The sequence below is a fragment of the Branchiostoma belcheri genome, unplaced genomic scaffold (genome assembly GCF_001625305.1).
Source record: "Branchiostoma belcheri isolate BF01 breed outbred unplaced genomic scaffold, Haploidv18h27 scaffold9, whole genome shotgun sequence".
In the NCBI taxonomy this organism is placed as follows: domain Eukaryota; kingdom Metazoa; phylum Chordata; class Leptocardii; order Amphioxiformes; family Branchiostomatidae; genus Branchiostoma; species Branchiostoma belcheri.
Window position 1 is genome coordinate 3906858 of NW_017804575.1, and position 12730 is coordinate 3919587.

At 41.6% G+C, this 12730-nt stretch overlaps 1 protein-coding gene across 1 annotated transcript in view; it reads left to right on the plus strand.

The window, feature by feature from the left end:
• LOC109487639 (acyl-CoA synthetase family member 4-like) overlaps positions 1 to 7041 on the plus strand; it is a 13158-nt gene extending 6117 nt beyond the window's left edge. Inside the window, exons 9-14 of the mRNA XM_019791643.1 lie at positions 160 to 263; positions 947 to 1620; positions 2411 to 2565; positions 3832 to 3995; positions 4649 to 4774; positions 5895 to 7041. Of these exons, the coding sequence (XP_019647202.1) occupies positions 160 to 263; positions 947 to 1620; positions 2411 to 2565; positions 3832 to 3995; positions 4649 to 4774; positions 5895 to 6608 (1937 nt within the window). The 3' untranslated portion in view covers positions 6609 to 7041. The remainder of the gene's footprint in view (positions 1 to 159; positions 264 to 946; positions 1621 to 2410; positions 2566 to 3831; positions 3996 to 4648; positions 4775 to 5894) is intronic.
• Positions 7042 to 12730: the final 5689 nt, after the last annotated feature.

The window sequence follows — 12730 nt, forward strand, 5'->3', positions numbered from 1 at the left end:
TCAACTGTTGGGGGGCAAAACATGAGCATTTTTCAGTTGATTCAGGACCAGAATCAAATTTTTTTTTTGCAAATCAGAAAAAAACGAAGAGGCGAATCCGAGAACCAACAAATTAAATTGGTGTGGCCTAAGTTGATGATTCTGTTTTGTTGTTACCAGGAAAAGTTGACAAGGAAGCATTGCTGCTATCTGCACAACTAGAACCACCTCTGACAGTGGACCGTGACACTGATATGCACCAGTGTGTATGTGATCTTTGGCAGGTGGGTGGCTCAATGGATTTCTTCAATGTACAGTAACTGTTGTACTTCTTTCCACCAAAACAACCAATGGACTCCTTTTACAATCACAAACCTGTACAAGTGACCACACCAGAATAAAGACCACCTGTTTATTGTATCTCATTTTTCCTGCTCCCTTTACTCACCGGGTATTAATCTTTCCATTGACCTAAGGATTTACAGACAGTTCAAAACTGTAGTTGTAATCTAATTTTTTCATATCTATAACTTACCATTTATCTGTATCTGTATCTGTATAGCCGGTATAACTGCCCTTCAGCGTAACACACAGCTTCACAGGCACGCGGCGTGGCGGCAGCTGGCTATATTACACCGATCAACTTGTTACACCTTATGCTTTAACATCTAACTCTGAACATTGTTTAAAGCTATCTAATGATAATGCCCCTTACTGTACTCGGTGACAGAGAGTTCCAGTAGTTCTAGAGAAGAAAGAGTTTTTGAAAACCCCAATTCTTTGTTGATAACTCCGGTACTTGAAGGCATAACTATTTCTTGTTCTCTTCTGGGCTGGTATTAGGTACTTAGTAGTTGGTACTTCCACCAGTTTATTAGTCACTAATTGTACGTCATGCATAGTCTGGACGTTTTTCGTCTGTCTTCCAGTGACACCCACTGTAGGTTTCTTTTCATGATTTCTCCAGCGATCTGGGGGAACCCTGACAACAGACCAGGAGGAGAACCAGACGTTGTCGTTCCTGTCCAGTGGAGGAGACTCCCTCACAGCAGTCCAGCTGGCAGAAAACCTGCAGGACACATTCAGACACACCTTTCCTCACGCCCTGGACATCATCTTACATCAGACCTTAGGAGACCTCGTGAGATATGCACAGTCTGTATTACAGGAAAAGAACAACGTCCAAATCAACGAACCTTCCAGTTCAAAATTAGAGATTACACAAGAACATATACTACATAAGGGACAATCTAGTTCCAGAAAAATGTCTGGAGAAGACAAAAAGTCTCAGGAGAAGAGATCTGTGATCAGACATTCAGGTGAGCAGCTGCCAAAGAAGATGAAGACATCTGAAGACAGTGTTCTAAGACCGGTCCATAAAAGAACACAGGTGTCACAAGATGTTAGTAGAACTAACTGTGCTTTAGCTGTGCAGAGAGGTTCCCAAACTGTTTGTCTCCAACCCAGCATAGAGGAGAATGGACAAGTTCACTGCGTAGCACCAGATGTTACATCGTCAACTGCAGCTAGGGAAGATGTCAGTTGCTTAGCAACAGAAGCCACTGTTTCCATGGAGACAGGGTGGACATGTGACACAGGAAAATGTGTGGACGCCTCGCCACTTCTAATCACTGATGTCAGGTACTGCATGTTTTATCTAGTGTACAGTATTGCTGTTTTTAGCAGTTGACCAAGCACAGGGCTCGAAATACTGGGTGCATGTGCACCTTAGTGCACCCAAAATTGGAGCTCTGCACCCAATTTTTTTCTGTGGGTGCACTGGTACACACAAATATTTTTGTAGGTACATGCATTTTTTCACATATCAAATGTATACAGGATATTCTTGGCATATAAGTGTCAGAAAAACAATAAAATCTATGTTGCAGTACTGTTTAAGATTTTGAAGCTCCCATTTCAGATGTTTTGTTTTATATGGTGCACACAAAAATTTTTTGTGCACCCAATTTTGTAGGTTGGGTGCACCAGTGCACCTATTCCCAAAAATGAATTTCGAGCCCTGAAGCACAAAAGGCGAAGTTTTGCTGGATGTTTAGTAGTTCGCCCAAATGAAGTGAAATTTGTTGTTGGCATGTATTTCTGTCTGTGTCTGAGTGTGTGTGTTTGTGTGTGTGTATGTATAGATGAATTTCTGTACTGCGAGTTTTTTTATTGCAATTTCCAATGTACACAACACAATGTTGCATCATGTTCTAAGTGCTGCTTTTTATGTTAATTGCTTTGTTAATTTATGGTTTATTAATCTAAATTAATTTATTTATTTATCAATTTTTTCTGATGAAGGTGACAGTGGTTGTTGAAAATTTGTTCTGTTTAATCTTTGTGTCGGAATAAAGTTCAACATTATTCAACATGATTACTACCAACACAGATGAACTTTCATGATAATCAATCTTATTTGTTTTTCCAGTTGGTACCCAGCAGGGGTTGTGTTCATCGGCTCACACTCCCACAGGTTTTGTGCAGTTGCCATGGATACAGGGGACCTGTTGTGGGACACAGAGCTGGGGGACAGGGTTGAATCCTCAGCCTGTTGTTCTACTGATGGGGAACTCATCATTGTGGGTGAGAATGTCTCAGTGTTTGTTTGTTTGTTTGTTTTTTTAAAATGGTTTTTATTGTCCAAACAGTACCCGTGCAGTCGCAGCCTTTATACGGCTGAATTGATGCAGGGTATCACATAATAATCAAGACAAATCACAACAATCAAATAATACACAATCATGATACACATATTTGTTCCACAAATTTTTGTGGAACTGTCACAAGGGTCTATACGGCAGCCATTCGGCGCCAGGTGACCTCAATACGACTTTCCCCAACAGAAGTTAGGTACCCATTCACACCTGGGTGGAGTGAGGAAATTCGTGTAAAGTGCCTTTTCCAAGGGCACAACGTCGGGGCGCATGTTCAGACATGCCCCGAGTACGACTCGGAATCGAACCCGGGTCTCCCGGTTCATAGTCGAACGCTCTAACCACTACACCACCCAACGCCACTCTTGTTGATAAGAAAGGGGATTTTATGGATGATACCAGATATGATGTAAAGTAGAAAGGTCACAGTTGCAAAGCAAATGCATAACGTTTACCTTCTAATATATATAAGGGAACAAACTACTGCTCTGTTTAGTCTTACTCAAACACATTCATATAATAGGGTGACCAGCCCCTCTAACTTTGTATCACTTGATACATAATGTAATCCAATACCATGGTGACAGCCATCTGGTCCAGGTCATTGACCTTATTTGCGAAGAAGAAGAAACCAAGCTAAAACAATATGTTTTCCTTCTGTGAAGGCAAACATAAAATCTTTCTTTTGAAAAAAAAACAAAAACAGGCCCTACATCTGCTTGGATACCACCTGGCAAGTATTGTCTGGAAAATATGATTAAATCTTAGATGTTAGGAACTCAAAACTATAGAACTGGTATTAATGATTGAATAGCAAAGTTCTTTTTATCACAACCATTTATTTTTCGAGCCGACATTTCAATGACCTTCTGTCATCTTCATCAGGGCACTTCTGACTGGTTTAGTTTGCACTGACACTAGATGTTACTTGGTGCATAGTGCACTAAAGGTGTTACAATTTAAGTGCACTATGAACTATGTAACACCTTTAGTGTACTATGCACCAAGTAACATCTAGTGTCAGTGCACAGTAAACCAGTCAGAATTGTCCTGATGAAGATGACAGACGGTCATCAAAACGTCGGCTTGAAAAATAAATGATTGTGATAAAAAGACCTTTGCTATTCAGTCGTTTACCAACCTGATGAAATTATTTACGGTGGTATTAATGATGTCTGACATTTCCTTCCATTAGGTTGCTATGACAACTGTGTCTACGTTCTCGAGTCGCGGACGGGGGCGATACGATGGCGTTACCACACAGGAGGTGCAGTGAAGTCTAGCCCTTGCCTGGATACGAAATCTTCGATTGTCTTTGTTGGGTCACATGATCAGCACGTGCACGCTCTGGATCTGAAGGTCAGCTGACACATTTAGTCCTGTATTTTCTCTTCATTAGTTGTTGCTGTTTGTCCTTGTTACGTGCAACAGTTGTTTGTGCATAAAATGTGCACTAGTCTAGCCCAAAATTGATGTTTATGCACAAGCCATGTATATGCCGTGCTTTTCATTTTCAAAATATGTATAATGTTTGTAACTGTAAAAACTGCTTAATTCAGCCTCTCGGCTGCAAAAAAGCTTCCAACTTACTGTACTATGTATGTAGTATGTGTGTTATTTTTGCAAATAAACCAGTCATATATATTTGCCAAATGACCAGAATCCTTTAAATCATTACTGTTTTTCGATAAATTACTCCTGGCCAGTTATGTTTCCAATAAATGTAAATTATAACCTTTGCCTAGAAGGTTATGTTTTCAGTAGCGTTTGTGTGTTTGTGTGTTTCCATCTGTCTGTCAATAAAGGTGATAACTCAAGAAGGCTTGTCTTGATATTTGGTATGTTGGTAGGCCTTGATGGGACCTCGAAATGATTAGATTTTTTGAGCCACCTGGCACTTGTTATGGTACTGCAGTGGAACTTCCAGTTTTGATATCTCATGGTCTGGACATTATAGGAAATCATGGTTAGTGTTATACATCTAGTGACTGTGTACCTGTGTATATCCCCAGGCTCAGTGCTGTGTGTGGAAGACCCACTGTGGTGGAGGTTCTGTGTTCTCCTCACCATGCCTGGGGTCCAGTCCCAGACTGCTGTGTGTGGGAACACTGACAGGCATACTGATCGCCATCAACCCGGTAATCATGTCTTACCACAGACTTTCTCCACTCTGTCTTTGTTAAAGGAGAGTGTTTTGCTATGATGCCCCAGTGAGTCATATTTTGTTCCATTGCGTACTTTCTGTACACCCATCTGAACATCCTGTAGTGGGGTCGTGTGGCGCAGTGGTAGCGCTTTCGGCTCAGGACCTAGAGGCCCTGGGTTCGATCCCCACCCATGTCACCGATCTTGTGCCCTTGGGAAAGGCACTTTACATGACTTTCCTCACTTCACTCGGGTGTGAATGAATACCTAGCCTCGGATAGGACATTAAATGAAGGTCCCGTGTTTGGGGAGAGCCATAACCCGCGCACGTAAAAGAACCCACCACACCATTCGAAAAAGAGTAGGGGCATGCCCCGGTGTGCGATGGTACAAAATTCTACTGTCTGGGAGTTGGTGATTCACTACAAATCACCCAGATGGAGGCCTGGGGAACCCCTGTACTAGCCACAAAAGGCAGCAGAATCTTCAGCTAGTTGAAGGCGCCTGCCTCAAATGAAAGAAGAAGAAGATCCTGTACCCACTGTTATAGAACAGTCATTAATAGTAATATGATCCTCAACTCAAACCATCTGGATATATATATACCCTTTCTCTTCACCTGGGTATTGAACTGAACTTACTTTTCACAAACAAATGCCTTGCATACAGCAGTTAGAAACCCAGTTTCTATCTCCAAGTAGTTCAAGTCAAGAAGCTAAATCTACAACATGGTGTCAGAAGTGGGATCCAGCAAGGCCAACATAGGTCATGAACTCGTCAGCTCTCCCATCATATGTGTACATGGTTTTCCTTGCATCAGGGTCACTAGTGGCCCAAAATTGATACCTTTTTTATTAATTGTAATCTTAAAACTGTAGTAAACTTGGGTATAGCAACTATTCAAGGGTCTTAGCAAAAGTGGTCACCATATAGACAGGTGGCCATCATTGACAGGAAGCTGACCATACCTATGCTTAATCTAAAAAAACAACCTAGAAGTGACCAAAGTGGACAAGCCCTCATGAGGTAGTTAGTACAAAACTAATGTAGTTCATGTTGGACTGAATTGCAAGAAGAGATGTAAATAAATGGTAATGTCCTGTGTTCTAATAGGATACAGGTGCTGTTCTATGGCGCACTGCCTGCCCCAAGCCCATCTTCTCTTCCCCTCGTATCACATCGCGGTGGATCTACGTGGGATGTGTGGATGGAGAACTGTACTGCGTGGATCACCGTGGCAACATCACCTGGAGTTTCACGACCGCCGGCCCCATCTTCTCATCTCCATCTTTATCATCATCATCATCAACAAGTGACGTTTTGGAGGGACAGGATGTGATTGTTGTGGGGTCACATGATCACCATGTGTACTGTCTAACAGCCCAAGGTCATCTCAGGTGGAAGTTTGAAACAGACTCAGCTGTGTACGCCACACCCTTTGTCTTTCACCTTCATGCAGGCTCCACAACAGTCTTAGAGTCTAGCGAAATCTTAAACCAGAAACAGTCTCCTAACATGTCTCATTCACCAGTGCCTTCAGTTGACGCTATAGCCAAAGTGAGAACTAAAAAGGACAGCACCACAGCTGTCAGTACATCTCAAGGTCACCCATGCGTGGCTGTTGCTTCCACCAAGGGCACACTGTACATTTTGACCTTGGACTCAGGAAGCTGTCTGTCCACCCTGACGCTGCCGGGAGAAGTTTTCTCCTCTCCTGTTGTCTGGGGAGACCTGCTGGTTGTAGGCTGCAGGGATGACCTGGTCTATGGGGTAAAGGTCAGGAGTCATACAGGTCAAAGGACAGAGGTCACCAATTCTGTGACATAAATGATTAATTGATGTACGAGTAGTATTTTTTTACTTTTTAATAACTTTTACTGTCAAAATTAAGATGGCAATAATAGTGTTGAAGAGTACTGACATATATCATAACTATGTCACTAAAGGTCCTGAGTCTGCGCTTTGATTATTTTTTGCCATTCTGGATTTTATAGCCCATACTCTTTCTTGTGAGGAACCTTAATGTGTAATAGCCGAAAGGAGCAGTAAGCATTAAGTACTGTCTTCAATTCTTAGACTATGCCTATGGACCCGATTTTGTAATTTGGTGAATTTCCTCAAAGTAAAAGAAAATAAATATGATAGGAATTGAAAATATTCATTGATTATATTGCTATCATATTAAGATTGTGTAATATGATTTGTAGAAATATTAATAGCCCTTCAATTGTTACATTTGTATAGAAAAATATTATTTTTGAAACTGCATAAATTTTGCCAATGAGGCAACATCACCTGAATATGAGTATTCATTCTGTGCACGCTATACTACTTTCGTGGACTATTCACTTCTAATGAATACAAATTCTACATTTAGTGGAGCCGATCAGCAGTGATGGGCAGCTAGCAATTTAATCAGCGTATGATTGTCGGACCTGTCGTGCCGGCACATCGTTACTGGGCGTAACGGCAACAGGCGTGAATTCTAACCGGTTCGTCTGAGGATAGCCTCCGTTGCAGACCCCACCGGGCATTTTTTTTTGTATTTACCGAAGGAAAACATATTATTTTTGCTCAGTTTCTTATTTTCCAATCACAATGACCTGAACCATACTCTCCAAGCAGAGGTTTGGGGGTATTTTTAGCGTGTTTTAAGGCTTTTTTATCAGGGTTTCTCCTTTGCACTGAATTTTTTTGGGGGTTTGATGGGGAAAAAAATCAGTGCAATAGAGAAACCCCGATAAAAAAAGCCTAAAAACACGCTAAAAATACCCCCAAAACCCAAACCTCTGCTTGGAGGAAAAAAATTCAGTGCAAAAGAGAAACCCCGATAAAAAGCCCAAAAACACGCTAAAAATACCCCCAAAACCCAAACCTCTGCTTGGAGAGTACTGAACCAGACGTCTGTCACCATGGTAATGGTATATCGCTGATGGAAAACGGTTGCTTGTTTTGTATCATAGGCTGGTTCTAGCTATTTATGGGCGGTACCCCAGAAATAAAGAGACACCTCATGTAGCGTGCAGTTATGGGGCTATTTGAAATGCTCCAAATATGAAATAATGACAAAAATGGCAGTAAATGTCAATATCAGACAGATTTCCTCATCCAGAACCCGACAACCAATCAGAAGCCGGAAGCTGTCTAGAACCCGACAACCAATCAGAAGCCGGAAGCTATCCAGAACCCAACAACCAATCAGAAGCCGGAAGCTATCTGGAACCCGACAACCAATCAGAAGCCGGAAGCTGTCTAGAACGATACCCGACAACCAATCAGAAGCCGGAAGCTGTCTAGATCTGAACACTGCACGTAGCTAGTTGAAAAGAAATGCGCCGTATGGTCTGCGGCGGAGGCTAGTCAGAAGGTACAGCCTGTTGACGCTGGTTGTAATCTGAAGCTCCACTTCACGCGGTAACGACCGCGCCGCAAACTGGTCATTGAACACGTTTGAATGGAGTCCTGCTGATGTTGATGTGTGCGAAGAATTGTGATTGCCCGTTTCACCGCATCTTCAGGACAATTTTTTTTACAATTCTCGCCCTTCTGTCCATTTTCAGAATTATCACCCTTCTGCGGTACCATATGCATGTTATAACTTCTTAACGTCATCCAATGCGATTTCAGGGCAGAAAAACTGGAAATATTCTAAGGCAATCTTTGTGGTGTTGACAGTACTGCTTCACGTTCGCACATTTAGATCAGCATTTCATACTTTGGGCATTTAAAACTGCAGGAACAAGCCCCAAGATGAGTCCTTAATTTTCTGGGTGGTACCCTAAAAATCAGCCCAGGGCCGTTCCAGTAAATAACCAGTTTCTGTCAGAATTTTTGGGAATGTCTGCTCCATGAGGGTCCATATACATTGGGATAGTATGGTTTCAACTCAGTACGACTAGAATATTCGTTTTGAAAAATCGGTTTTCCAAGCCCTAAAAACTGAACTGGATGCCTTTAATGGGCGATTTATTCTCACAGAAGACTTTGGATTGCTGGCTTCCTTTGGTTTCTTGTGCACACCGATGACACGGACTAAAATTAGCCTGAGCAGGTCTTTTCAACTTGCTGGCGATATGATGGGAATTGGCCAAATATGCTAAATAATTTGCCAGTGGAGTTTTTGCCTATGCCTAAACGGCCAAGTCCTCTGGCAAAAAGTTGTCCCATTTTTTAATATATGGCCACAGCAAGTAATTTTTATGGATGACATCAGCGCGCGCATTAATTTTCGCCTGATTTGGGAAAAAAAACAAGAAATTTTGTTGCCTTCTGACAGTGGTCACCATGCCGAAAATGTGCAAAGATGTCTGTTGCCAAGCCAGAAGTTGTATGGCAGATAACTATAAAGAGAGGAGACAAGAAAAGGCTCTGATTTAATGTTTTGTTTCTTACTTTGATGCAGTGATATGTGATGCTGGCTGTGTATATGTGATGTTCCCAATGAATCAAAACCATCTGTACAATGATTGAGTCAAAATTTTAAAATGTAGTAACCTTGTTTTTTCGGCCCACCTTGTTTTTTTTCGCCCGCTCGCATTAGATTTGGAGTCTGTGGAGGATGTCATCCATAACAAGAGTTCCACAATCTCATACCTTCGCCAAATGAGGTTAACCCTTGCGGGTGACGAATTATACAATTTTAATCATTGATTTTGTAAATAAGAGCCTCATTTGCATGGACTATGTCAGTTGATCATATTCTTCATCCAATGACAGCCTTATCATAACAAAAAGGCTATTTTAGCACTTCCTCATAAATTATGCAAATGAGGTCATGATTTGAATAAATTATGTTTGTTGATGTTCACCTTCACTTAACTTCCAAATGTGGCAAGTATGAAATTCGGGGTGCAGCAGTTACAGCTATGAAATTATAAGAATTTTCCATTAATTATGCAAATTAGGTCCTCATTTACATAATATATATCCTCAGATGTTTTTCTCGTTCTCAAGTAGATGTCACAAGTGTTTCATAGTTCTATTATCGAACAAAGCAGAGTTATAGAATTTCCTCATTAATTATGCAAATTAGCGCCTGATTTGCATAATTGCCATCTGATCATGTCAAGCATCACTTATACTACTTACATACCAAAAATCACGACAATACGTCAACCGGTTCTTGAGTTATCGTCCTTCAAATTTTTTCAACAAATGCTCCTGCAGTTCCAGAACAAGGCGCTAGGGGACCCAAACTCACGTCACTTCTTCCCTACCACAAGAGCATTCTACCAACCAAACTTCGTGACCCTAGCATGTCCAGAACATGAGATATCAAAACCGGAAGTTCAGCTGCAGTACCTAGGAAAGCCGCCAGGGGGCCCAAAATCTAATAATTTCTAGGTCTCATTAAGACCTACCCACCTACCAAGTTTCATTCCAATCCATTTACTGCTTCTCGAGTTATCTTGCTAAACCACACACACACAAACACACATACCCACACACAGACAAACGCTACTGAAAACATAACCTTCTTGGCGAAGGTAAAAATTACTTGTTGTGGCCTAGTATGTATTTTTGCACTACTTCTACTCTTCACACAAGACGACCGCCCCCTACATGACCTTGTCCCTGTCTCTAGCTCAGCAGCTACCGTACGCTCATTCAGAAACAAAAAACACCACTTTCATCCCCCACCCAGAACTCTTTCCTACATCAGTCCATCAGACTCTATAATCAGACTATATAATCAGAATGGTACTTGTCATGTACAGTTCATATTAGAACCATGTATACATTTGTATATACGTGTATTTTAGTATTGTAAATATCAATGTCATTCAGGCAACATTATGTGTATGTCTGCAATGTTGATATAACAATAAAGAATTGACGAAATTGAAGAATTGATTTACAAGTAGAATTGGCCTCGTCTGGTCCTGCACACCCCCGTGTCCATCCGAGGTGGTATGCTCCAGATGGATCCGTTAGGCTCTGCATCATTAGTAGCGTTTCTAGTGGAAATTTCAAAGAGCCACTTAGCGGGCTCGGAAAGAATACATTAGTTCCAGCTCTTCGGAAGAGGAGACTAAGTGCCTGAGAGGTTACACGGCATCACAATCACTTGTTTTTTTCCTCTTCCAATTTTCCCAGCCCGACTAGATAAATTGTACGCTTCTGGCAGATCTGTTGTTGGTCAATGCAATAATAATTTCAGGGCGGCAAAGCTGGATTTTCAAAGTCAATTTTCTGGAAGGTCGTTCAATGAAGTACTAGTAAGTTGAATCAACTCTATCCCATACTATACTGATATCTGTTAGGCAAAAATGCGATACAGCTCACTTTGATACAGCTTTGACGGCCAACTTGAAAGATGAAATTGAGCATAAGGTTGGTTTTCCAAATACTGAAAGTTGCAGATATACTGTCTTCATTATATGACTAAGTTACAATTACATAGCCTGGGTGCCATCCTATTTGTATTGTATACCGGAGCTACCATACTCGCTCCCTAAAAATATATTTTACACAGAAACAGTTTTTTATAGGTAATAATGTAACATTCCGTCAGAAAACACCCATATTTTGGGGGAGTTGTGGAACAGGTCATTTATCTCGTAGGCTTTTATGGGTGTGCGCTAATAGTTTTTTCTAAGCAGATGATAGGTTATTTAAAGTTAAAACTTTTGATCCAACACAACAAAGTTCTCTCACCTAGAGCTTTTGACCAGTCATTCTGGTCTTCCTCAGTAGACTGACCCAGTGAAGCTTGTCACGTGGCTTTTCACTGGACACTGTAAGAATGTTGGACACTGAACAAGGCTATTTCCTGAAAGGGGCGAAAGAGGCTATTTTCATCAGGGCCCATCACCCTTCACTCAACCGCGACGGGGGCCGACATCGTCTACCAGATACCTTTGACTCAGGACCCAGTGTTGACGTCACACTTCAAAGAAGCCACGTGACAAGCTTCACTGGGTCAGTCTACTGAGGAAGACCAGAGTGACTGGTCGAAAGCTCTAGGTGAGAGAACTTTGTTGTGTTGGAACAAAAGTTTTAACTTTAAACATTGTAGCTACCAACACAGATGAACTTTCATGATAGATGATGGGTTCTGTGTTTTTAACGCCCCTTGCAATTGTCTGGCCGCCAGCTGTTGCGTCTCATTGGCCGCCGGAAACTCCAATCGATGTGAGGGTCAGGTTACCTAAATTATCCGTAACTTTTCATAATTGATCAGAAAAGGACAAAATATTCGTCTCTGCCAGAATAACATATTACGCTGCGAGTTGTGTTGCAATACGAAGGAAAGCCACCAGGGGTCCCAGAATCTAATCATTTCCGACGTTGGATTGTTCAAGCAAGATTCCATACCAGTACCGAATTTGAATACAGTTCACCATAATTTTTTTTCCGAAACATGTAATCACAAGACGTGGTGACGGCACACTCAAGTTTTTTCAACGTATATTAATGCCGCCACCAACACAGGGACAGTACAATACTCATTTACACCTGAGCGAAGTGAGGAAAGTTGTGTAAAGTGCCTTTCCCAAGGGCACAAGATCGGTGGCATGTCAGGACTCGAACCCGGGGCCTTTGGTTCCGAGTCGAGAACGCTGCCGTTACGCCACACGACCCCAGCATAATTAGCTTCTAAACCACAATCAAACACCGTTATATATATGCCAAAAACAACATACTGGTAAGCTTCTCCCGAAAAGCCAAGTCATGGAGCCTGGTATGCCCGGGGGCTAGTTTGTGGTGGCAAATCATCAGAAAACAGTAATTATCAGAAAAAAAGCAACAAGCAAAAGCAGCCAGAAAGCCACATGAAAGCTACTGCTAGTTTGTCGTGGCAAATCATCAAAAAACAGTAATTAGGCCACACCAGGTAAATTTTATGGATGACGTCCTTTAGAGAACCTAAATCTAATGCGAGAGGGCGAAAAAAAACAAGAAGGGCCCTAAACAACAAGATGCCTAGATAAGAAATATACTAAGAG